This window comes from Anser cygnoides, chromosome 20 (genome assembly GCF_040182565.1).
Source record: "Anser cygnoides isolate HZ-2024a breed goose chromosome 20, Taihu_goose_T2T_genome, whole genome shotgun sequence".
NCBI lineage: Eukaryota > Metazoa > Chordata > Aves > Anseriformes > Anatidae > Anser > Anser cygnoides.
The window spans coordinates 12,080,441-12,107,055 of record NC_089892.1 but is presented as its reverse complement, the minus strand read 5'-3'; the positions used below and the strand labels follow the sequence as shown (position 1 = coordinate 12,107,055).

General features: G+C 40.8%; 1 protein-coding gene across 2 annotated transcripts; it reads right to left on the bottom strand.

Annotated features, from left to right (window-relative positions):
* Window positions 1-4,517: 4,517 nt before the first annotated feature.
* Window positions 4,518-24,148, bottom strand: MAN1B1 (mannosidase alpha class 1B member 1). 2 transcript variants are annotated; one of them, XM_048053769.2, is made up of 13 exons: window positions 23,891-24,148; window positions 21,753-21,861; window positions 20,982-21,118; window positions 20,355-20,512; window positions 17,290-17,399; window positions 15,119-15,304; window positions 12,679-12,827; window positions 11,853-12,041; window positions 10,718-10,908; window positions 9,776-9,896; window positions 8,048-8,245; window positions 7,615-7,746; window positions 4,518-6,762 (listed from the first exon to the last, which is right to left on the bottom strand). In XM_048053769.2, the coding sequence occupies exons 1-13, from the start codon at window positions 24,017-24,019 to the stop codon at window positions 6,559-6,561; spliced, it is 2,013 nt and encodes a 670-aa protein (XP_047909726.1). In that variant the 5' UTR covers window positions 24,020-24,148; the 3' UTR covers window positions 4,518-6,558. The 2 variants fall into 2 exon arrangements, with proteins under 2 accessions (XP_047909726.1, XP_047909725.1); XM_048053768.2 differs by having other exon boundaries at window positions 20,355-20,515; window positions 23,891-24,147.
* Window positions 24,149-26,615: the final 2,467 nt, after the last annotated feature.

Here is a 26,615-nt window from a genome sequence, read left to right as displayed (position 1 = left end):
GACCATTGATAAAGATATTGAAGAGAACTGGCTTCAATATGGAGCCATGGGAGACACCACTTGTGACCGGACTCCAACTGGATTTAACTCCATTCACCCCAACTCTTTGGGCCCAGCCACACAGCCAATTTTTAACCCAATGAAGCGTACATCTGTCCAGCAAGCTTCTCCAAGAGAAAAAAAACCATGCTGACTGGGCCCGATCACCTGGTTCTCCTGTAAATGCTGTGTGATGACACTCAATCTGCTGCATGAGGTTCCCTAGGTCAGACTGACAGGCCTATAGGCCAGAAGGAGGATCTGGGAAACTATCTTGTAGATGGGTGTCACATATGCTAGCTGACAGTTGACTGGGCTCTCCCCATAGCCAGGACTGCTGACACATGGTGGAAAGGGGTTTGACGAGTACTCTCAGTTACCCTCAGGTGGACCCCATCTGGCCCCATAAACTTGTGCACATTTAAGTGGTGTAGCAGGTCGCTAACCATTTCCTCATGGATTATAAGGGCCTAGGAGCAGAAGAAAGCTCTTATCTATCAGCTCAGGGGGCTGAGTGCCCAGAGAACACGTGGTCTTGCTGCTACAGACCAAGGCAAAGAAGGCATTAAGCACTTCAATCTTTTCCCTATTTATTGTCACTATGTTTCCCCCCACAACCAAGAAATGATTGAGATTCTCCTTAGTCCTCCTTTTCTTGTTCATGTATTTATAAAAACTTTTTTTTTTCCTCTTTAACAGCAATAGCCAGTTTGACCTCAAATTAGGCTTTGGCCCTTCTAATTTTGTCCCTACACAGCCTCATGACATCTTTGTATCATACATGCACAGGTTCATAAGAGATTCCACTAGTGTTCAGCTACACAAATAGACTTGGTCAGCCTCATGCAGTGCTGTGGGTGTTTTTTTGTTTATTTGTTTGTTTTGTACTGCTGTTACTCAAGAGCTGAGTACTAGTGACCAGGAAATGCACTTACACTTGAGACATCTTCAGGTCTTTTTAAAATAAATTACAAGTTTATTAAAGTATATGACAATTTCATGGCTTGGTAGTTTAAGCAAAGAAGATAAAAAAGGATAGTTTTGATCTTTCAAGGTAAACTCATCTTTGCACATTAACAAGTAGATTCTCACCTACTAGAATTACTATATACCAATAAATATCAGCATAATTGCAAAAATATTACATCTTAGTTATCGGTTGGATGCCTCAGTTGATGAGTTAGTAGAGAAGTCTCACAGGACACCAAAGGCTTGCATTACTTACACAAAGTCATGGCATTGCTTCAACTTACATTACATTGCTCAAACACAAGACTTTAAGTATTGGCACTGCCAGGTCCTCCCTACCATCACAGTACATTGGTTCCCAGAGCTACAATATCAATCACTGATGTTATTTCACAATATTCAGGTGCTGATAAAAGGATTTGGTTTTGTTTGCATATGACTAACTTACCTCTTTCCTGTTCTTAAGCTCAGAAAGCCAAAGCTTCTGCCCCATGCCCCCTACTGAGTAATGCAAGGAAGAAGAACAGGAACAGATGGAAGTCCATTTATCAAATTGTTCAGATATTTACAAATGAAGAACACCATTAGGAAGACACAATTAGTCAAATTCCAGGCCCCAAATAAAGAGGCTTTAAGACTACTAATGGAACTATATGCTCAGTAATCTTTTTTTTTCCCTTCCCATTTGTGCTGTAGGAAAACCTGCATCCTTCTGCTAAGAGCTGTCAGCATCCCTTTTGCTCATTACTAGTCATGCTTCAGATTTCTTTTTCTGAAACTATGGGTCATACAAATCTGCCTTAGTGAGCTACAACCTGGTATTCATCTTCCATGCACAGAGACACCCCCAGTCCCCCAACTTTTCTGAACTGAGATTTGCTGTACCCTTGCAATTATTCATTAGTAGCACCACATAAAAAAGGCATACGGTGGTGGATGTCTGTGCAAAGAGAGGGGATTGCATCTTGCTTCTATTACCTAACAGCATCTTTAGCTCCCAGCAAGCAGGCACCCTAAACCAAACCAGCAGTACATCAAAGCAAACAAGTTCAGTGTACGCCTTTTGGAAAGTAATCTGCAATTTGCCGCCTTTGGACACCAGCTTTTTTGGTGCCTTTGAGCGATCAGCTGCCCAAGGCATCTTATGAGCTTCCAGAGGGATTCAAATTCTTTAATCCTCTTACAATGAACTATGGCTGATCCCTTATTTTCCTCTTGCAGACAGTACCTGCCCCAGAGGAATCCACATAGTGTGAGGGACACGCATCAAGTGTTTGATTTATATGGATGGATGAATACTAAAATCTAAAGTACTACAGCAAAGGGATAAACTAGATATACATGGACTTCCATGCAGATTATAGATGAGCAGTACTAAAAATAATTACAAAAATATGCTTCAAACTGTGGTTGAAGACTGAAGGTAGTACCACAAACACATATAACATTTTGAAGCCTTGGGCAAGGAAGGATGGGATCTAAGCGGAAAAGCCTGGCTATGCGGTGCTCTGTGAACTGACAGGGAAAACCCAACAGCAGCAATCACCACTCCTACACATTGTGGGATGGGTGCTTGTGGCTGAATTTCTGGGAACACAAAAGGAAAATGGAGTGCAAGCAGACAGTACATGACCTGAAACACTGTCAATAAATGCTGGTTTAAGACCTGTATCAGTGATGTCATTGAGAAAAGGCTTATTTTATCACCACATAACAGCATAAGGAAGGTATGACCAAGTTGGGAACATTGCACAAAGCAGTAAGACCAGTGTGTCTGGCCACAAGCCTTTAAGTCAGAGTTTGGAAACTGATCATGCAAATGAGCAGGTTTTCTGGGAAGCTGGCAGGCACAAAATATGAATATCCAAAGGTTTCGTTTTTAGTGGAAGCAGAGGCCTCCAGACTTTGACATTAAGTTCCAACAATACTTGCAGACAAACAAACAACCTAACAGAAACAAACACACGCGCACACAAAAAATTCTCTTCCAATCTGAAGTTGGGGAAAAAAAGTCTTAGAGCAGGAGAAATGCAAAGAACTCACAAAACTGTTTACATGTTAGTTGCAAAAAAACTGTCCTATCTGCATTCCTTATCACTGCACTATCACACAGGTACAGAATAGGAAAGCGAGCTGATTCTTTGTCTAGTATTTGGAGGAGTAAATACAGCTGTATTTGAGCTTGACATTTAATGCTGAAAATCTTAAATGTTCAACATGGAAGGGCCCCTGTAAGCTTATACCATGGACCTTGCAAAACCCTCAGTTTCCCACTCTGGTAGCAAGAATTCAGTTCTCAAAAAGGTTGAACAAAGATTAGATGCTAAATGTGCTCCCCATCCATGTATTGAATTTTCTTTGAGCAAACAGATTAAATCCCAGAGTGGGAGGTTTCCAACCCCTACATTTGTGCAGTACTCTATGGGTGTGACCATACCCATTTGTTTCTCAGTGAAAGCATAAATAAACAGTATAGCTGGGTACAACTGTTTTTTTTTGCTTTAGTTAAATTAGACAAGGCACTCAAGCTCTTGGAGAGAAACCAAGGCAGCTCTTTGTGCAAAAGGACAAAATCACTGGCTTGAAGAGATGATGTTTCCACAACATTTGACTTAAGCGTCAGAAGCACACTAGGATGCTGAAACACCAAAATGAATTGCAGACCCCAGACTTAAGGCTGTGGTTCAAAGAACCACAAGAGTACACCCCCACATGCCCCTGGAAAAAACAAAAAAAAAGTGCACAATTTCTGTTGGCTTTGGGAGGGCAGGAAGGGAAAATATATAGTAGAAGTGAGATGGACAAAGTTCACAGTCTGATCTGACACAACGTATTATATTAAGGAAGTAAAAATAAATAAGCAATTAAAATGACTTTTGCAAAAGAACAGGAAGAAGCAGATGAGCTTTTGTCATATTATTCAGGTTTGTGCCATTTCACATGTGATAAAGGAGTCAAACAAGCATTTGCTTTCTATACTAAACAGAGCTGAGCAATCTTAACTTCAGACTTGAAGGATGAGTACAGTAAAGTCACACTTTGCAAAGACAATTCAGTTTCCGAGGAAGAATAAGGTAGAGAAGAAATCAGTTGGACCAACAAGCTCAGCTAGAAAACAGAAAACGTGTTTGGGAAAGTGTGTGTTTATTCTTCTCTCCTTCCTTTTGCTCATTCTGCAATGGATTAGTATTACTCTCATGTTAAACATGACACAAAAGGAAATTTTAACACAGACTCCCACAGTCTCATTCGTAGAGTCAACTACATTAAGATCAGCGTAAGACTTCAACAACAGATTTTTGGTGAACACCTAGATATATTTCACATCTTCAGACTTCTCTTCATTCCCTCAGCAGGGCTTGTCCTATAGGTGAAACACCAAAGTCTGGAATTTTTATGATGCATGGCAAAATCAGCAATTATGGGATCAATACTAGCTGCAATTGAAGGCACGAGGCCCAAGCAACACAAGTTAGAACAAGAGGTTGTGTACTCACACTGAATTCATCTTTTTTTCCTTTTATCTCATTTTAATCCTCCATTTTTTAGCCAAAGCTGAGCTCCAAAGTAACACAAACCTGCTTCACAAACTAAAAAACTGAAGGTGTTTCCTCCTCCATTTCAACAGCAGTTTCCTTCTTCTCTGTTACATCAAAGAAAATCTTAGTATCAAATAGGTTGTGCAGGCTAAGGCTACTGGATTACATTGTACACATGAGAGACTTACTTCCAAGGTTACTGCTGGCATTTGAACTGGAGCAACATTGTAATTCTGCACAAAATTGTCCTGTCTAGAAAAATCACAGGCTCTTTTTGATGACAGAAAACGGTGCAATTTATAAAATTCCTTCATCTCCATAAGTCATCATTAGTAAATGGAATGATAAATGTTCTTTAAAGGACTTCAGTGGTGGTCCATATAGTAAGTTCAGACTCGAGCAAACAGACTTAATCAGCATAAAACAAATAAAGATATACCTTACTTTAAAAGTCAATGGTTACAAATGCTGTAAAATACACATATGCCTAAGCCACTGGAAAATTAACCATTACAATCAGATTCAGATTAGTTCTGTTTTGCAACCCTAGATTTATAGGATACTGTACCTCTCTTCCACTACCATACACCTGCATACTTCCCACTGCTCCCATTAACTAATTAAAAAGGGGAAAAGACATTTTGGTGAGAACAACCTCTTTAAAACTACATACAAATTTCTGTGATCTGTGAATACGGAACTGTCCAAGTAGATACAAAGCCAAAGGCAGAAAACTACAGAAAGCTGATTTCCGAGTTCATGGTTTAAAACCTATTTGCACATATAAAAACAAAAGATCCCAAGGCTCCCATAAGATTCTATACAAAGCAAACCTGAGTCTGCTTTCTTTTCAAAGAACTGAGAAATCTTCAGTAATTCTATTGCAACCAGGAATTCTCATAATACATCTAGACTGTCTGCTTTTAATACTTCTGATGAAAACACATCTACCAAGGAACCCCTAACAACAACAAAAAAAATGACAACTTCTCTACAGTCTAAACAATGATGAATAACCTGAATTTTGCTGTATAGTTGTAAGCATGTTGAGCCAACAAACACCTTACAATGCAAGATGTGGACAGGAAGGGATGGAAGGAGGTTGACTTGGAATTATATCTAATGTGCTCACAAGCTTTCCCAGTGCCCAACCTCACAAAGCAGCTTTCAGTCAGAATACCTGAGGTCTAACTGATACAATTAATATATATAATGCATGTGTAGTTTCACTTGTTTCACATTGTCTCCTGCATTCCTGCAGATAAGTTAAAAAAACTGCAAAACGTCTACAAAATTATATACCACTTTGAGCCAAATCAGCAGCAAATTCTGTTCCATCATTCATTTCAGCCACAGCTTGAACAGACTGTTCAAAGTGCTCTATAAAACTAAGACACTGTACAACAGTTGCTCTGCTGCCACTTCCTTCTAACGTGATGCAGCATAGCCTGGTAGTTTGGAATGAGATCAAGAGTATCAGTAACAATACTGACAGCTTTAACTTCTACCTCGGAAATTACGGTTCATCGTTTATTCCACTTAACATCTGAAACACCATATGCTCTTATGAAAGAATGGCGCCATAACCAAGTGTTTCAGTATGTCCAGAATAAACCTGAAGGCTTATTCCTTCTCTTCAGAGACATCCCTGTGCTTTAAGACATCTTGCTGCATTCCTGATATTTAATTAACATTTATTAAGACTGACATAAGTGAGTTCTGGTTCACCAGAGCCCCGTGAATGTCATGGTCCACACTATGATTATTCTCTAAACCTCATAATCATCAGTACCAGGAAAAGCAGCTTAATATTGCACAGATTGTCCATCACAGAACCAAAGCACAGGGATTAGATATAAGACTGACGTGACTTCTCCAAACCAGAGATGCTTTCTCAAAGGTTTTGTTTAAGCCTAAAAAAGGTGCAATATAGCATCTCTCCTCAAACCCTGAAAATTAAAGTGACTTGAAGATAAAAACAACACCACTGGAATGTCTACTGACACCCTATCTATGCCGGCACCCAGATTGGGAGTGGATGAGCTTCTGTGTTAAATACAAATTTGTCAAGGTTGATTAAGTCTATGTCATCCGAAAACAGCAGGAACATGTACTTGAGCGTTTCCCCAAGGAAGAAGCTCTCCATCTTATCTCGTGGCTCTGGATTACTGGGATTCTGAACGTTGTTAATGGAAGTATAACCACCTGTAGGAACCTGTGCAAAAAGAGAAAAAAATAAGCAGAAACTTTGTATGTTTCCTATAACCTAAAATATTTTAATCTCAACATGCAGCTCCTCCTGAAGAAAAGTGCTAAGAAGATCTATTAGTACTTGCTTTTCATTTGCACATAAAAATACAGTTATGAAAAAAATCTCTGTGCAATTCAAAACAAACCACCAAACAAACTGCTAGAATAAAATGAAGCAAAATGTCCATTTATGCTTAATTTAAAGAAGTATCACAAAGAACATACCAATGAAGTTTCTGAACAAATGTACAGGAATTAAATAGTGTAATGTCTGCATTACAGTTGGTCAGAGTACCATACCTATCCTGTTAAGAACAGACCATTGATATTTAATGACCATTGGCATCTAGACCACATTTTTACAGCATATCAAAGCAGTATCTCCATGAGCACTGTCATCAGAATAAATAAAAAAAGCCCTTTATTAAAGCATTAATGCACTTCCACGGCAATTTTTGTCTGGCCACTTTAATCAAAGTATTGTTTCAATCCAGCCAGGTACTTCTCAGCTTCTGAATTCTAAAGATCACAGTATAGATCCTAATAGCTTCCAAGACAGCATACAAGTACTTTGGTAGTCTGCATAGACCTTCTTCATTTTACTTTTAATCAATGTAATATAAGTAATCTTACTGAATATACTAAGTATTTGGTGCATCTCAGACTGTAAGACACCACACGAACCGGCATTTTATTGTGTTCTTCTAAGTATCCTCAGTTATTTGATGGCTTTTGAGAAACAAAGTTTCTGAAGTTCTTGACAGAGGGAGAGTGAATATAGTCCTGAAAGAACCAGGTTGTTATCAGCTGACCTTACCCGTGTGTATTTATTGAAGTTCTGCAAGATTTCCCAGCCCCAGTCTTGGTATTTCTTATCTCCGGTGAACCTGTACATATAAAAAAGGCTTTCCACAGTTTCTGGTCGCAGTAAGTTATGCCTGTCTGCAGGCTGCAAGAGAAAAATAAAAAGGCAAATAATTCAGATTAATACACATGCAGAGAGAAAAACAGCAATTCCCATTTCCACCTACCCTAAAGGGGTTACTATGTATAATTCAGCTTCTATAATAAATACATTGCAGGGTTAACTAAAACCAAGGGCTAGGGTACACCTGTAAAGCAATGCAGCCACAGAACATGCTGCTTCACAAGAACAGAGTACATCACCAATGTCCAGACGGGAGCTTTAACAGCATACTAGAGATACAGAAGAGACATCAAAGTACTGTTGAGGCCAGTTAACTGTTCACCTTGATTTCCACATCTTTGTGGCCCTTTTGTGCATGAAGATTGAAGTGCACAATCTCTGGACTCAGGCCTGTCTCTACTTGCTCATACATCTGGTAACATGTTTCTATCAGGGCTTCGGCCAGTTTCATATGATCAGCACTCAATCCATTGTGAGCTCCCAGTGCCAAAGTACCAGGCAAAAAACAAACCAAGTGATCCTGTAAGACAAGACAACTGTTACCAGGAAAAAAGTTACAAAAATCAACTGAAGCAGGATTAATACTACACACACAGACACATTTGTGTTCAAATTGTTTGTGTTTTGTTTTCTTGACATTTCAGGTACAAATTACTTGAAGGTAAATTTTAACTATGTAGTGTAATGCAACACAAAGCAGGAAGCATTATTACAGTCACATCACAAATTTGAAAAAGGTATCAGACCACGTGTTTTTAGGTCAGGTATCTGAAAGAAGGGTGGCAGGTCTGGGCAAATTAGGGGGAAGGGGGTGTTCCGTTTTACCAGAACTGTACATTTAATACCAACTGGGGGGGGGAGGTTGATCATCTGAAGGTTTCTCCATAGAGACAACTAAATAAGGGACAAACTGATCACCTGAGCTTAAAATTAAACTTATAATAGAACACAAGCACTGCTATAAGGTTCGTTAGAAAAAGAAAAATACTTTGAGACAGCATTTAAAAGAGATCCTAGTGGATTTTGAAGGCTTAGTATCTTCACAAAAATAACCGCTAATAAACTATAATGTCCATCAAAACAGCAAGTTAAAGGAAAATGATATTGCCTAAAAATACCATTATTTAAAATATTTATATAATACTTTAATAATTATTTAAGTAATGATGTTTTAAATTGTATTTTTACAGAATAGCATTTAAAATAAACATGTAACATGTGCCAGTATTTTAACATAAAACCTGAGGTAGGACCAAAGAGAAAGATGAGTCAGCAACAGAAAACAAAGCTTAGGGGAAGGGAGATAGGACAGCTGAAGCAGATTTTCATTACTCTGAAATAATCACCTTAACATTGCCGTAAGACAGACAGCATTCACAGAGACAAAACCACTGTTACAACTGGAAAACACAAGATTTCATATATATATTTCTGCCTGAAAGCTTGCCCCTTTCTTGCAACTTTATTTGGAGTAATAAAAAGCTTTTACCCCTCACTTCTATAGAGCATCAGAGATGTAAGAGTACCATTCTTCTAGAGTACAGGAAACAGCTGACTCCCATTCCTACCACTACCTCTCCTAGACTTCCCCTCTTGCTTATAGCACATTGAACGTCACAGATACTAGGCACTACAAACAAAACATATTTGGCTCTTGTATATCACAGAGGAAAGGCACCTGAGGATGACTTGTGCACAGAGTATTCTGTATTGCTTTCCCAACATGCAACAGCAGCAGTGAAAGAACTACAGGGACATTTCTGTCATCTTCCAGAAGTGTCTCACATGTCCAGAGAACACGTCTCGGCTCAGACGGCAATCACTACAGGTCAGATTTTCTCTGACAAGCTGCAGGCAACTCATGAGACACACAACAGCTACCAAGGCTTTTTTTTTTTTTTTTGTTGGTTTGTTCATTTTGTGGGGGTGGGCAGAGGGGAAAGAACACAGCAGGCTTGCATTTGCCTGTACGTATGTGGATATTTTTTGGTGGTAGTTGTTTTGCTGTTGTTTTCTTTAATTGTCATCTTAAATGCAGGTGTATTCTTACCATCTTGGCACTGAAATGGCCATGAGCAAGCTCTCCTACAAAGGTAAGCTTCTTGGGTTGTGATCTCTGAAGAAGATGCTTTTTCACACCTTCTATGGCTCTCATATAGTCTTCCAACAGTCTGTGAATTAAAACCATTCCAAGTTGGCTCACATACACACATAATACGTTTAACCACACCTGATACTGGACATTTATTAGTTACTGCTACCATGTAACCATACAGGTTTGCTTTTCAAGTAACCCCTAAGTTTAAAGTATTAAGGTAAAGATATCACCAACTCTGTTTCCAGACAACCACCAGATTTCATTTCAGGAATCCTTAAGAGTACAGTAATTCATACCACAGTTAATCCAGGCTAGTAAGGACATCTCTAGCTCAACCCCCTCCTCTAAATTAGATTCAATTATATCAGGTTGCTTGGGGACTTTCCAATTAATTTCTGAGTATCTCTGAAGATGGAGAAACAATGAGCTTGCACAATCTTTTCTAATATTTCACTACCCTCTTTATGAAACTTTTTCACAATATTTAATTGCTTTTCTTACATAAAAGTACTCAAAACAAGGAAAAGCTTGTACCAGAGAAAGCTTGTACCGCTGCTGAAGTGAAGTATCACCATTATTTCAGAAGTTAGCCTATTTATGCTCCATATTTAGCACAAAGACTTTTATCTGTTCTCCAGTCTCTAGTGCTCCTCGCATCTGATGTGCTAACAAAGAAAAATTTTCTGAGGAGGAGAAGTTTTTAGATTAAGCCTAATTCTCATGCTGTTTTTACATCAATTTACCACAGGTCCTCTTGGCTCGCTTTTAAAAACAGAGATATTTTCAGCTGACTGTTGCACATACAGATTATTTTTCTTTATGCAGTCATCTACAGCAGAAATTTTTACAGCTTGCACCATTTTCACACCAATATGAGAAGTGGAAAGAACTTACTCATTTTCTTTTTTCCCACCCTGAATCCATTGCTTGAGCAAATACTCATAGTAGCTGTCAGCTCTGGCTCCCAGAGTATAGACACCCAAGTGAGTGAACTGCCCGCTATTGGTGTTTATGAACATAGGCACCAGTCCATCACTTTTCCCTGAGAGCGTGTGAACATGCTTCGTCACCTCATCTACAGCTTTCTAGAAGAAAGAGAAAAAAAAAGAAATTACACGTACAAGACTGTAGCTAGTAGCTTCAGGCTGAAAACAAATCTTTATTCTTCTTCAAACTAGTATCGGGAATATCAAGTTCCATTCATGCAATGTATTAAATACAGGATTTCAAACTTTATGACTTTCATAACCTCATGTTATGGGTAAATATGATTACCTTGCAATAATTGTAACTATCTCCTTCCCAAATACAAAGCTATATTCAGCTATATTCCCGAGTGCTGTAAGCCCATTCAAAAACCAGTACTGCAAAAAACAGTACTGGGGCATGAGACTACAATCTGACTTAGTCATACTTGCACAGTAGAAGTCCAGCTAAAAGAACAACTACATGAACCCGCTACAGCTAAAAATTCTTTAAAACAACAGAATTACGTTACCAAATAAAAAGAAGAGTGGAAATTATTATTTTATCTGGAATTATTTGTTTCAACTTTTTTTTTTATACTGTGACTCAGAATCTAATTTAATAATTCTAATTCCTTGAAGGGCAACAACAGGGTTTTGTTCTTTGCATTTACATAATGGCATCAAGAAACCACACACAGAATTCTGAATATTAAGCAAGGCACAGCTTCACAGACCTTGTTTAGCTTAGTGTTTTTTTTTCAAACCTAATAATGTGGTGTTAAACAAAAACATCAGTACTAAAAACTGTGTGGGTTTTTTTGTTTGTTTTGTTTTGCTTTATAAAAATGAAAGCTGTTCCTCAGGGAGAAAAATAATTATTCATCTCCACTACTACCTTCTGATATTTAAGAAAATAATTTGAATGATTTATTTTTCTTATTCTTCCTTCATCTAGAGTTTCAGAACTCATTTAACATCACTGAGAGACTACAGAGTCAGAGTCAGTGGCAGTGTTGTAAATAGGTAGAAAAAAGGAGCAACATCAACAGGTTCTTCCATACCTGGAATTTCTCATCTCCAGTAAGACGAGAGAGCTCCCTGAACTCCAGCTGAATACTGGTCACCTCTGCCACAGTGCTGTCAGATGTCCAGCGAGGTGGATGTGCAGTGCCCCGGCCAATGTTGACATCAGAATAGGGTATCTTGGAGGGGGTCTTGAATGCTGGCATAAGCCTATTCCCTATGTCTTTCTAAAGAAAACCCAAGAGCACAGGACACACATATGCAAAAATATATACAGACACCCAACCCTTTATATTTTTTTCAGCTACCAGAGAGAGAACAGTTCCTTAGTTTTAGATTCCGAAAGAAAGCAAAGAATTAAAAATGGTCATGGATTTATTCCTAACAACAACTACAGAGTTTCTACCTTGTTCCTAGTACTGTATGCCTCATTTGAGTCTGCAGTCCCTATACAATGTGATTTAATCCTTAAGTAAATGACTGAGATGCTAATTTAAGGAGGTGGTTGATGCTGTTAAGATGCCTATACAGAAAAGGCAACAAAAAAAATACAACTATTACTCTTTTCCAGTCATTTACCCCTTTTTTTTCCATAAACTTTCTTATTATGGTCAGCTCTTCGTTAACAGAGGAACAGGCACATCTATAAGTATACCTGATAAAACATATTAGGGCTCTGAGGTGATCCAGGGTGCAAACAGAAGTGCAGGCTCAAAAGACTAATAGTAAATCCCTCTCCCACCATTTTAAATATGAAATGGTTGCAAAATGGCAACATTCAACTTTGTGATGAATCCTCCCTCAACTTTGTCCAATACGACGTATACAGTCCGGTTTCATTACTAAGACTCTATAATTACTCACAGCTTTTTCCAGGAAGAGGCTATCTCCAGAGAGATGGTAGGTGCTCAGCAAGCCACCAAGAATACGAATTGTGCTCTCAAAGAGGTTCACATCCACATTTTTATCAAAGACTAAGTCGTTCGCTACCCATATTCTTGCTTCTTCAAACTCTGAAAGGTAAAAAATGTAGTTCACTTACGGGTTTCTGGCATGTTCCAAAAACTGTACTAGAGAAATCAGCATTCCATATATCCATGACAATTACTTATGTATCTGTCTACCAAGATCATAATTTTTGGTTGAAAACTGTAGCAAAGAGAACACAATAGGTGAAGTTTGATTACCATCAGCTTAGAGGTTATTCAGCATGCACCACAGACGTATACAAAGAGAAATACTCAGCAAAATAAAGAAAAAGAACTGGAACAATTCTTTATTAATATAGTCTAGAAATTGAGATCTTTCAAGTCCATCCATTGATTTGTCAGACAATTAGCTACACTTCCAACAAGAGCTGTTTGAAATTTTTAATTAAATCTTTTTAAACCAAAGCTGAGATCTATCAAGATAACCGATAACATTTTCAATCAAAGCCATTAATGCCTCTAGTCTAGCAATATCCTGGGGAGCCTGCCTCCTAGTTCAGCACTTAACTCACAAAATCCACATACAAAGACACATGCTATTGAAAACTGTCCGCAATTTTTTTCTCCAGAAACAAAAGTGGTTGTTTTGACACTACTAATTCAAAAAGCAATTAAAAAATAAAGAGACATTTGGGATCTGACAGCATTTCAGCAGTATCACCTGATGACTGCTTTTGCACAGGGTTTATCTCCATGGTCCACGTGAGTTAGCCTACACCTCTAACACTGAAGGCTAAGCTATCTTAAACTATCTCACACTCTTCAGAAACTCCTGCATTTGAACAGTCACAGAAGAATAATCATTTCCCCGGAAATGAAAGGTATTCCATATGAAGATTAAGCAGAAGGATGCAAAAAAGGTGCAAATGACATGTACCCTGTTTAATAAAACCTGAGATCACCTGAAATGAACAAAGGATTTCAACTAGAGCAGCCAAGAAAGCTTGTGCAGCTTTTTCTTTTTTTTTTTTTTGTATTCAATTCTTGAATGTCTTGTATTTGGGGTAAACATTCTTCTCAGTCTACTTGAGAAGAACCACAGAAAAATCTGTGCTGTCTGTTGTTACCATTATCTAACAGTAAAATAAAAAAACGTAAGGTACTCTTTTTCACAGAAGCATTAGCATTTATCAGCTTATAAGAAATATCAGCAACCTCAAATGTAACTTTCATTTAGACTGCACTTTATTCAAAAGAAACCCCAAGAGCTTTCTAAGGCAATCACCAAAGAATTGCTATAAAATATAAAGTAGTCTTCAACAAGAATCTATTTTTAACACATCTGAACTACTAATATTTTAAAAGCTCTATGCAGTTCACAGTTTTTTTTTAATGGAAAAAGCAGCACGCTGCCAACTTGATGAAACTTCAAGACAACCTGCTCAAGTCTAGAGCTGCAGACACAAGAAATGGAGTTTTTGTTTGATTTAGTATTTTACACGAATCTCAGACTTAGAAAAGAGAGAACCACAAAAGGTTTCACTGTTCCTTGTATCCTTTCTAGCAACTCTGTTCTTCCTATCTTGACACTAAGAATGGCATGATTTGTAAAAGTTTACAAAGGAAGCTATCTACCAGTGTTAAATACATAAAGTTCCAGAAAAAATTTAATACCAAAAAAAGAAAACCTAGACAACAACAAAAACACTCTTGCACACTTAAATACTGATTAAGCAAGTTTTCTTCAACAGAACTGCAGATTTTTGACTTAGTATTTAAAATCTGTTTCAATCTGTTTGAAAGTCTTCTAAAAACAAAGTCACTTCCAGAATATTTGAAAAACATACAGACAGTAGAGCAGTTCACAAAGGTGGTGTTGAATACTCCCCTCCTCTATCCACTGATTCCTTACATAAACTTCTGAAATCCAGCTATGAAATATTCATATTACGTATGTTAAAACACAAACCAGGAGATCTCAGGCTAACTACATGAGGCTGATGGGTAGAAAGGTGACAGTGGCTGTATAACGGCCCAAAGATGTCACTAGTATTTTAGTACAGAAACCAAATCAAGTGGCTTATTAATCCATTCCTCAGTTTCTAGCATATATATCCAGTTATATGTAATAGTGTAGTATTATTTTGTGGCTCTAAATTCTAATCCAAGAGCAATGGTCTCTGTTCATACTTTTTTTTTTAGTATTTATTTTTAGACATTGTGCATGTGTGCATGTGCACACTCACCCTCACAGGAAAACTAAACTTATCAGCCACATCTAATAAATGTTCCCTTAAAGAACTCTGACCATATACTGCCTGAATAGAAAATAAGCAATTTCAGGGGGAAAAAATGGAGGAGAAAAAAGAAATTACCTTCTTTTAAGCCTAAAATCCACATAGTATCCAAGGCATCAATCAAGGTAAGCCCAAGTCCAAACCACTCACTGTAAGACTTGGACAAAGGCTTCAGTTCGTCATGGCCCCAAGCGAAATCCTTGTATCCTTTCCATGCATGGCGGAACGCTTCTATCACAGCCATCTGACGTTCATTTATGGGCACTGCAAAAGGAAGACAGCACCTTGCTCAAGACTTCTGCAGGGGAGCTACCAAACTCCCTATACTGCATATACATGCATCCCTATACCGAACACCATTTTGCTGAATCCTACCCAGAATAAGCTTTCTTCTAAAACTACTTAAATTATGTAAGTAGAAAAAACTCAGGTTATTCTTTTCAGCACAGCCTTTCCTGTGTGGAATAACCAGTCAGCGTCTCTGGTCAGCAATTTACTCATGGAAACAGAGATCACTCCCTGACAATGTCATTTCACCAAATACAACATTAAAATGTTCACACACACAGCTGTGAGATGAGTATCACTAAAGCTCAAAGACCTGAAAGTCGGGAAATACCAGAATTAAGACTTTAAATCAACTGTAATTCAGCTGCTGTATATGTATGCTTACTAGGTACGGACCTCAGCTTTTTACCACATACCATTTTTCTTTATCTTCCTATCTTATTTGTTCCCTTTTGCTAAATTTAAAGTCAGTTCTACAAAATTGTTTCTCTCGAACTTTTCATTTAAAACAAAAGGAAGAAAATTGTCATTTTCTGACGGAGGCAAATCCATCTCCTTTTCCCTGGTTCAACTTAAGGTTTTGCTTACAATTTGTCAGAAAAAAATGAACTCATGGTACATATCCAACATGAAAATTTTGAAGCCTATTAGTTAATATTTTGGAAAGCTATAAACAAACAGAATTCTAAAGGGGGAATATCAAGCAGTATATAACTAACCCCACTTATACTAAGCTAGCACAAGCCAAATACATCACATTGTATTACGCCACATTTATCAGACTGGAACTTCCTTACATGAAACCACGAAGCATAACAACAGGTTCTTTACTCCACAAGGAGTCCAACAACTACAAAAACAAATTTCTACTGCTTCCTGCTGAGCCTTAAAAAGAGTTCAACTTAAATCAGGGAGGAAGTCACTTTCCTTGGATTTGCAGAACAAAAGAAAACACTGCTGAAAAAGGAAACTCACTTTCAAGCCCTCTCTCTTTAAACGTCCCTTTTCTGGAGGACAGACGGGAATGTCTGGCTCTTCCCATAGAATAGATTACGAAAATTTGACACTAAAATTTATTTTCAATACCATTTTAACAGTTTAAGGAAAGCAAAGGCTGGGCGAGAAGATCTGAATGGAATGTGTGCCCTCTCTAAACAAAGGGAAAAAATACGTCATGCAAATATTTCAGCACATTCTTCTGATTTTTCTTGTATGGCCGAGACAAAATCAATGTGGGAGAGTAGCAGCCGAGATTCAAAAGATAAGGGGTGAAACTGAGGGCATCCTCACAGTGCTCTCAACGTGACAAGATTATCTTCTGGCAAAGAAACATAGAAGTCCGTAATCAGAAGCCTCTCTAGCTTAGAAAATAACTTGCTTCAGACTTTCAGAGGACATAATGCTGTTGCAAATATATAGAGTCTGAGGGAACAGACACATAAGATTGCATGTAAGAAAACGAGCCCTTGGTAGTTATGGTTCCAATAACGTACGGAAGAGAACATGTTGTCTCTTAGGCGCTACATAGAGCATTCAATACAGTTTCCAGAAGGACATGTGCGTTTTGTAACAGGACAGAGGTAGCAGTGAGCTGCCAGGAATAGCACGTGTAACGCACATTCTGCAACCTACTCACATAGAATCTGGCCACTGAAGACAGTCACAGCAAACTGTTTCCTACCACGGCACTGGACACATTAGTTAAGTTCTACACATGCATCAGAGTATTCTTCATTCAATACTGAAAGCGGAGGCTGCAACTCAATCAAAATTTTGAAGACTAACAAGCATGTACGTTGTCATGGTGAAATAAGGAAACTGAAAGGTTTGGATGTCCTAGGTAAATCATCTTTCCTACACATTTTTTATTCTTATTCCTTTCTCCTGTCAGAATTTTGCTTCCTTCATTTAAAGGGAAAAAAATGTGCAGGGAGTGACCAGAAATTTGTTGTACTATTTACCTGGTTCCTTCTGGCCTTCAGCTTCCAAAAATGAAGGTTTTTCTGGCTCCTTTATTTTACTAGAGGGAGGCTCAGTGCTTTGGTCAGGTTCTATCACTGCTCCTCTCCAGCTGCAAATACAGAGGATTGAAATTAATACTTAATTTGATCACAGTAAGTCCTGCAACTGAATGAGACTTATTTCCTATTTTTCACTATATTTTGATAAAAAGGAATGATTTTGTATCAAGGGTCAAAATAACCATGTGGTCCACTAGATAATTGTTTTGTTCAAAGAAAAAGTTATTTGTGCCAGAGAAATTTTACTGGATTAAGATATGTATCTTAGAACAGGCTCCTGGAATTTCATTAAGTATCTTGACAACAGAATTTAATGAATTTTTTAAAAAGTACTAAGATATCTGAGATTGCTGCACTGAAGCATTTTGTTACCTACGGGTTCTGAAATAGTCACAGAAGTCACTAACACTAAATTAGTACCACACAAACGATGATCAGTAAGAACTCATGAATAAACACAATGGACTAGCCATTTAAAACTGCTTTAATTCCAAGAGATTTCCCAAGCATCCCCAACCAACACAGAAGCATAAATCAATCGAAAGAGGTTTTCATTATCGTTACAGATTTCCTGAAGGAAAAGTCTTTCAGAATGGGCTTCACATCAAGCCAGGTTCATATCAACATCAATCGATCGGTCTCAACCATGCTGTTACTACGTAGATACGTTAACTTTGAGGTCGCGGTGTATCTTGAGTTCATGATATTACATGGGCAGACAGTGATAGGGCAAGGGTTTAAACTAAAAGAGGGGAGATTTAGATTAGATGTGAGGAAGAAATTCTTTACTTGGAGGGTGGTGAGGCACTGGAAGAGGTGGCCCAGAGAAGTTGTGAATGCCCTGTCCCTGGAAGCATTCAAGGCCAGGTTGGATGAGACTTTGGAAAACCTGGTCTACCGGGTTTACATGGCAAGGGCTTGGTAGTAGGGGAGCTGCTGGGGTGGCCTCTGTGAGGAGAGGCCAGCAGCTGCCCCATGTCAGATCAGAGCCAGCTCTAGAAGGGATCTGTCGCTGGCCAGAGCTGAGCCAATGCAAGATGCCGGTTGTGCCTCTGGGAGAGAAGATTTAAGAAAGGGGGAGGAAAAAAAAAGAAAGGAAAAAAAAAAACAACACTGCGCAACAGCAGCTGGCAGAGAGGAGTGAGAGAAAGCCCTGCAGACACCAAGGTGATTGCAGAAGGAGGGCAGGAGATGCTCCAGGCGCCAGGGCAAAAGTTCCCCGTGGCCCATGGAGAGGCCCCTTGATCCACCTGCCATGGATGGCAGGTGGATCTGGGGAGAGCTGCTGCCGGGTGACCCGCATTGGAGCAGTTGGCTCCTGATGGATGGACCCTGTGGTACGGACCCACATTGGAGCAGTTCTTGAAGAGCTGCTGCCTGTGGGAAGCCCACGCAGGATCAGTTTGGGAAGGATGGCATCCCGTGGGAGGGACCCCACATGGAGCAGGGGCAGAGAGTGATCATGAAGGCCCGGCAGAGATGAGGCATTAGGGACTGACTGCAGCCCCCGTTCCCCTGCGCCACTCGGGGGGAGAACCTAGAAGAGGGTGGATGAGGGGAAGGTGGTTATAGTTTGGTTTTAGTTTCCCACTGTTCTAGTCTGCTAGGGATAAATTACATTAATCTCCCTACGCTTAGTATGTTTGATCCGTGACAATAATTGCTGAGTGATCTCCCTGTCCTTATCTCAACTCTTAAGCCCTTTCCATTGTATTTTCTCCCCTTTTTCCTTTGAGAAGGGCGATTGAGAGTGCATCTGTGGTGGAGTTCAGCTGCCCACCTGGTCTGGTGAGAGGCGTCCCTGCCCATGGAGGGGACTTGGAACTAGTGATCTTTCGGGTCCCTTCCAACACAAACCATTCTACGATTCTATGATGATTCTCCTTACAGAACTGAGCTTACAAGACCTTTAAAGTTTCTATTGTTTACAGTCAGTGTGCCCTCTGACTTCCATAAACTCAATCATTTCATTTCTTACTTTCATTCTTTAGATCTCTATCAAGTCTGAGTGATTTCATCACTCTCGCATTTTCCTGTTACTACTGGTTTAATCCTACAAGTGATAGCATCAGTGGAAGCATAGGAATAAAACAGTTCAAGTCATTCTGAGAGATTTTGGATAGTATCAACAGCCAAAATACTGATGCTATGATCAGCTGAGCTGTGCCAGTACTGAAAAGGACACAAACACGGGGGTGGCGGAGGGGAGGGAGTCTGGTGTTCCCATATCTTAAGCACCTCTGCTGAACTTCTGGTAGTCTTTTCATTTTCAAAGTTACATTTCTTCAATTATTCCCAAACCAAAAGATTTTAGTCAATACTATCTTGGATAATAACCTAATAAATTAGATCAATATATTTACAGCAGCATAGCTCCTCTAGTAAAGACATTTTTGTATCTGCATAAGGGTTCTTTGAACTGTATGATTAATCTTTTATAAGAAAGGAGTAAACATATTTTACACAGTTACATGCTATATACATGTCTACAGCTTCTGCCAGTTCAACTTGGGCTTAACTTTGTTTACTGGCATCATATCCCTAATCAACACTATGACACTGGTACAATTTTCCTTATCTAGCCCAGAACAAAGAGGCTTGTGACTATATTATTATACCGATACCGTCACATTAACATTTACTACAAAACAAATGGAAGAAATTCACAGACACTGATAATTCTCCAGTGCATTAACTGTCTAAATACATTAGAAATGCATTAGAGCCTAGCAGGGCTCCAAACCTTCTGCAATTCTTAGAAGCAAATAGTAAAAACAGAAAAGCTGCACATTCACCCAAATTAAATAAATCAATCCACCAATATCTACCGCTGTCAGACCAAACTTAAGAACAAACACAGGTAAAGACAGAAATCAACCTCAGACACAGACAACGAAAGCCCTTGCAATTTTCACTCCAACATCCAATGGATCCTTAGAGAAGGGGCAGGGGGGAGGCAAGAGAGAAGAAAAAAAAGAGTTATAACTTGCTGGAAACACTTCTACCTGATAACAGATTTCTCTGTTTTCTCTTCTTTATCAGCCTGGACCGGCTCTTCTACAATCTTGCTGGTCGCATGTCGCGTCTTCAGCCTCACATCCCTCCGTGGTGGTTTGATCTGAAGATTGGAAGGATTACGCCGAACGTGAGGCAATTTTGGCTGCTTCTGAAGAAATAAAGAATGCTCATTGCACAGGTGGTAGAATTTAAACCATAAATCAAAATTATTAATTTTGATATAATATCAACAGGCAAGTTCTGATTTGACTGGAAGGTATGCTGAAGACACCATCTTCTCATTGGTGGTGGTAGGTTTTTTTAATTTTTTTTAATTTTTTCTTTATTTGTTCATTTAAAACTTTTGGTTAAATTACCCAAATTTTAAGTTGTAGGGTTTTGTTTTGGTTTTTTTAGGTACATCACTGATGAAGAAAAAGTACACTGAACACTTAAAGCCAGGCAATACCACACCATGCCCAAAGCCCTTCCTGAGATGACAGCATTCCACCCACAGCAGGTTTTTGTTGCAAGTTATAACACCTTTTTCCACAAAATTTGTTGGAACTAATCATTATTTGCAGCTTCCACAAACTCTTTGGCATATTTACAAAACTCATTTCTTCTCATAATACCTGAGGTGAACGTTCGGGGTAGTCTCCAGCGTTGGCGTCTGCTTTCTGTGGCGCTGGCAGAACAGCTGGATTCACCAGCTTTAATCCAGGTATTTCTGGTTCTGTTCTCTGCTCATCCAATGATTTGTTTGTTAAACCTAAACATACAAAGCTGTTGCTCAGCACAGAGAATTAACACGTCCAGCTAGAAATTTGTAAGTCTGCTGCATTCACACACTAGAAGCACCCCCAAAAAGTGTTTCCATTCATCACTGATAAACCCGCACTAATTGTTGAATACCAAGTGTCATTTGGTATTAACAAACTCTTTAATATCAAAGGAGGCTGATGAAAGGCACATGCTTTTTTTTATTGCTATTATTTTAGCTTCACAACACAGGCAGCAAGATTACGTCAATGGTAAACGTGCCTTTGTATTGTAGAAAACCTTAGAATTTCAAATCTTATGGACAATCAAAACCAAAAGAGTATCACCTTATCCTACTGCTTAGGTTTGGGTTACTAATAGCCTCTATGTTTTTTCGTAACGTTTATATGTAGATATCCAAACCAACTAAAACAAAACATTGCTCCAGTCAAGATAACAAAGAGATAAGTACTTCAGACTAAGCATACCCATTGAAACATGTCACAAAAAATCGTTTAACAATTGTGCTTTAAGAGATGCAATAAGTCACAGTCAATAGAATTTAAGATGAGTTATAAAAATTACAACACTCTCTTAAACATAACACCACATGCAGGTAATTTAGAGCCATACAGAACACATACTTTTCCATGGTTCCCCCATGCTGGTAAATGAAATGACTCCGCAGACTGCCAAGAAGGCAAACAGGAAGAGAATTATACTCCGCTGCAGTCGAGACAGCTGCTTCCATTTCTTTGAGAGAGAGAGGAAGAATATTTAGCACAACATTAAGAGCCCACTCCATCAATAAATAAATAAACCTATCAGTTCATTTGGAGCAAGTAACGCAAAACTGACTGTTTAATTTTACCCTCTGTTTCCAACTGCAAAAATCCATTGCTTATTTTCTCTGATGACAGAGAAAAAAGAAATATAACATGCTAGCATATGGCACAGCAGGCTCAGAGAAATATTAGAGCCACTTGCTGCAAGAACCCTGGAGAATGCCATATGTTGAGGATCCCAGAGAGCGTCATCTGCAGCATGGTGACTTTCATCACAGCCTTGGCTGGCTGACCTGTGCATCTGCCCAGATGTCACTTTGGAAACAAGCCAAAAGTCTCTTCCCTTCTTGCTGGGGAGCTACTACAAAACAGACAGCCAAAATAAGAAACCGGGAGAAAAAGTGACAGGAAAACTAAAAACACTACTGCAGCAAAGAAGAAAGGCTTAAAATAAGCTAAGGACCAGTCACTGACAAGAAAAGCGAGGCATACTGCCCCTGGAAAAATCATCCGTAGAACTGTCATGTAGAATAGGGTCTGTCACCAGAAAAAAAAGTAACCAACCCGTAGCAACATATAAAAAAGAAGTAAACAACAGTTTAATAAGCAAAACAAAAACACATGTTCAAGATTGGTTTTAGGCAAAAATGTGTTTTTAAAATCGAAGTACTTACAACAAAATTACTAAGTCAGACTTCAAATGACATGTTAGACTAACAGAGAAGTTTCCCCCGTTTACAGAGAGAGCAGTTAAACATCAATTGTTAAATTACCATTTTGTTGCTTTTAAAACAGTCATAGCAAAATGCACCAAAGCAGGAATTTGCTTCTAACTACTGGCTTTGGCACATAGAGAGGGAGTTTCAGTGCTGATGCTACACTTGGGAACACCCTGCAGCTTCCTACAAACTTCTCTACACCCCACGGTACTTCCTAGAGTTCTCATCCTCTTAGTAAGAGCCAGAGGCTGCAAATATTTCAATGAAGAAAATATCAAAGCGTTCACATTGCCAGGCTCCAAGATGCACGTTTCCTGTTTCCCTCCCACACCGCTGACAGGACAGTAACCCTGTGTATCCTTCCCTACGCATGCTGCAACATGCTGGTCCTGCTCCTTCACCTTCTGCTCTACCTGCACTGTCAACCACACAGTCATCCAATTGCAAAAGGATGCTTGAAATCCAGCAGCCCTTTATTTCCTCAGGATAGGACGGGAAAAGAGGCACTGCCTGTGTGTTCTTGGGGTGGACAGGAATGAGACACAAGAATACATGAGGGCATTCAGCATCTTCCTTTTTCATGCTGGCAAAGAAGACAGGCAAAAGGAAAGATGAAATATCTTGTGCTCGGTCCCCGCATTTCCTGAACTGTAAATAAGAGAGGAGCTGTAGTCCTGTGTCCCTAAACAAGTTCTTCATACGATTCCTCCTCCAACGATCTGTAAAGTCTTCGACATTTGGCTATACTTCACTCCCTGTCTGCAACCACAGTCACCTCATCCCACTGCCTCACGTTTTCCCAGGTTACCTCTCCAGCAGCAGACGCTCACCCCTACTAAATCTGCCTGCCCACCCCCTGTCCCAGTCAGACAATAAGGTCGCTTCCACACAGCTCTGCCGGGGACCTCTCTTCTCACACCCAGCCTTCCCACAAAAGGCGGAACCGTTCCACTGAGAAGCTGCAGCAGAGGACGGCGCTGCCCGTTCAAGCCGCAAAACAGGGGGACAAAGGCACCCAAAGCAAACCTCATCTCCCTCCTCCAACCCTGATTAGAGCCTAGGGGGAGGCGTCTCTGCCCGCAGGCAGGCGTTGGGCCGGGACGGGCTCGGGGGTCCCTCCCAACGCGAACCATCCCGCGGCTCCGTGGCGCAGCCCAGCGCTCCCGGTCCCGCCGCAGCAGCCTCGCTGCCAGCGCTCCCCTCGCGGGCAAGGCCCGAGCCCCTCCCAGGCGGGGGCACCCCGCGGGCAGAGCCCGCGTCCCGCCCGGCCGCCCTCACCCGCCAGCAGGAGCGCCGCCTCCAGGCCTTGCTGTTGTTGTAGCCTCCGACCCCCGCCGCCTCCTCCGGGCTGAGGGTGACGGAGATGAAGTCCCGCCTGGGCGGCGAGGCGGCGGCAGCCGAGTACATGGCCGCAGCCGCCTCAGGGGCCGCAGCCGCCTCAGGGGCCGCAGCCCGGCCGCCCCCCGCCCCGCGCGCGGCCCGCCATTATCCCGCAGCCTCCTCGCACCGAGCGGGGACAGAGCGGCCGCTTCCGGGTGCCGCTCTAGGCCCACAGCACTTCCGGAGCTCTATGGCGGCCCTAGCGACAGCGCCGCCGTGCCCTAACAACGGCGGCCCCGGGCGGCCGGGCCCCGTCAGCGCCCCTGGGCGGGCCCGGGCCCGGCCGCCGCTGAGCGCCCCGCGGAGGGCGCCGGGAGCCGGCGCGGGAGGCGGGAGGGCGGCGGGAGGGCGGCGGAGCTGCCCGCGGCTCTGCGCAAGGGGAGGGTCGGCCCCCGCAGCGCTCCCCTCGCACCGCGCCGGCCCCTCAGGGGGACACACGCAGCGGGTGCCAGGCCGCGCGGAGCCGGCGTGTCCCGAAGTAGAAGAAACCGGGGCGGGAGCGGCAGCGACACGGAAGGTAGCGAGCACGCCGAGGGGAGCAGGTTATATTCTGCTGCCCGCTGTCACCTGTTTTGTACAGTGCCCCCGGTCATCCTGACACGGCCAGTTCTTGGACACGGCCAGTTCTTTTGGGCAGAGGCAGTGGAGTTTCCGGGCTGCAAGAATTTGTTTCCTTCCCTCCCCTTGCTAGCCCTCACTTTCTGGGTACTCTCACTCACCACGTAGTCAGACTCCATCTTCAGCTGCCTGGTCAGGGAATGAGATGTGGAGAAGCTGACAGCCCTCACGTTTCCTCCACAGTGTGGGATTATCACAAAGACAAGTCACAGTCATACCATGATTGGCATGAAAGAAACAAAAGTGGAAATGTATATGTGGGAGGTAATCAGGAAAAAAAAAAATTGAAGGAATGCATTCCCACTAGTCAAGTTCAGGAAGGTACATCTCCCGCCCAGCCTGGAAAACTGCGCTCTGGTAAGGGTGCAGCACAAACCACACAGCTGGAGTGTGCAGCACAAAACCACACAGTATCCTGGCTGGAGGACATCAGCAAGGCAGCAAAGCTGCACACACCCTTGCTCCTCCAGCCAGCCCACCAGGCAAAGCAAACCCCAAACCTCTGTTGACTCACACAGGATAGAGAAGAGCTGTCTAAAGCATCCCTCATCCTCTGCATCACACCCAGTGCTGGATGGATAATCATCAGAACGCTGGCCTGAGAGCACACAGGTGCGAACGTGCATGAACAAAATTGTGAGAGAATGAGTGTGAGTAAGGAAAAGTAAATGTAAGTTTTGTAAATAAATCCTTGCAGAAGATTTGGCACTGAATTTTGGTACACAGCAGGATGCACACAATTCCCCTACCTGCTTCTCCACAGACCCACTGCGATCTGTCCCACCCTGCACAAATAGTTGTCAGCATCTTCATTAGAGAGGATGGTCATTATCAATCGGTGTAGAGGAGTAGGGAAGAGTACCATCTAATATACAAATTATACAATAAAAATATACATCTATTATACAAATTTAGAGCCATAATGACTGCATTTTTGTATTATCCATTACAATCTCCTACATCTGAGAACCAGATTACTTCTATATCAGGTTCACAGTCTAACAGAAAAAAATTATTGAAGCAGCCATGGATACTACTTTAAGTGCTGGCCCTGAACATCCGTGCCTAACTATTCAGTTAACATGCATCATATGAGCCTGTAAATTTGGATCTGCCTCTGGTTTATCCTCCAGATAAAGCTGAGAATGGGGTGGACTTTTAATGATAAAATAATAATAATACTAATAAATAAAGCAACTAAGCAAATCGTTCTTGGAGATTTGAACACTCTGCACAAATAAGCAGAGAAACAATTTAACAGAAGCCTGAAGCATGCATTCATTTTTTAGTATTCATTTTCTTATCACAGGAAACGACAAATTCATGTAGCTTAAAAATGCATTAAAAATTCCAGCAACCCTTGTATGGCTGCCAAGAGAGAAATATGGGATGAAATAGGTAAGGAAAGAAAATCTGCTTTTGACCCTCACTAGGCTTAGCACTAAACCCCCAAAAGAGAGGACAATCTGTCATTTGTGGAAAAATTACTGTCTTTCCCTACTGTTCTACAAATAGACCCGTTTAAAATGTGCCATTTAATTGGAAGCCAAGCAGAAATACTACCACAGTCGGTGCTTAGCACACACCTCATTACCTACACAATAGCTGTGAAAGCCTGCATCGGAACCAGATCACTCTACTCTACTTTAAATAAAAGAAAAATGCACACCATCCACAATTAAGGAGGACAAACTGAGTTGCTAAACTTGAAGAAGAAAAACAAAACAAAAAAAAGAAAGAAAACAAAACCACACAACACAGAATTGCAGGGGAGGAAACAGTGTTCTGTTTACTTTCTGATGGAAAAACACATCCCACAATGTCAAACCTCTTCAGGTATTACATGTTGCTGAGTTCCATGTCATCCTGTAAACATATTATGGGCACTGCAGCCTCCAGTCACACTACCAGTGGCACAGGATCAGTGTCCTGCAGCTGTGGTGACAACACCCATGATGTGTAGGGACAAAGACAACAAGTGTATTCTCCTCACAAACAAGGACGA

Coding starts and splice junctions, on each gene's coding strand:
- MAN1B1 (XM_048053768.2), bottom strand. CDS start 24,019: ATGTACTCGGCTGCCGCCGCCTCGCCGCCCAGGCGGGACTTCATCTCC. Junction 21,862..23,890: donor GGCGGCGCTCCTGCTGGCGG/GTGAGGGCGGCC, acceptor TCTCTCTCAAAG/AAATGGAAGCAGCTGTCTCG. Junction 12,828..15,118: donor GATTTTAGGCTTAAAAGAAG/GTAATTTCTTTT, acceptor TTTACCTTTCAG/AGTTTGAAGAAGCAAGAATA.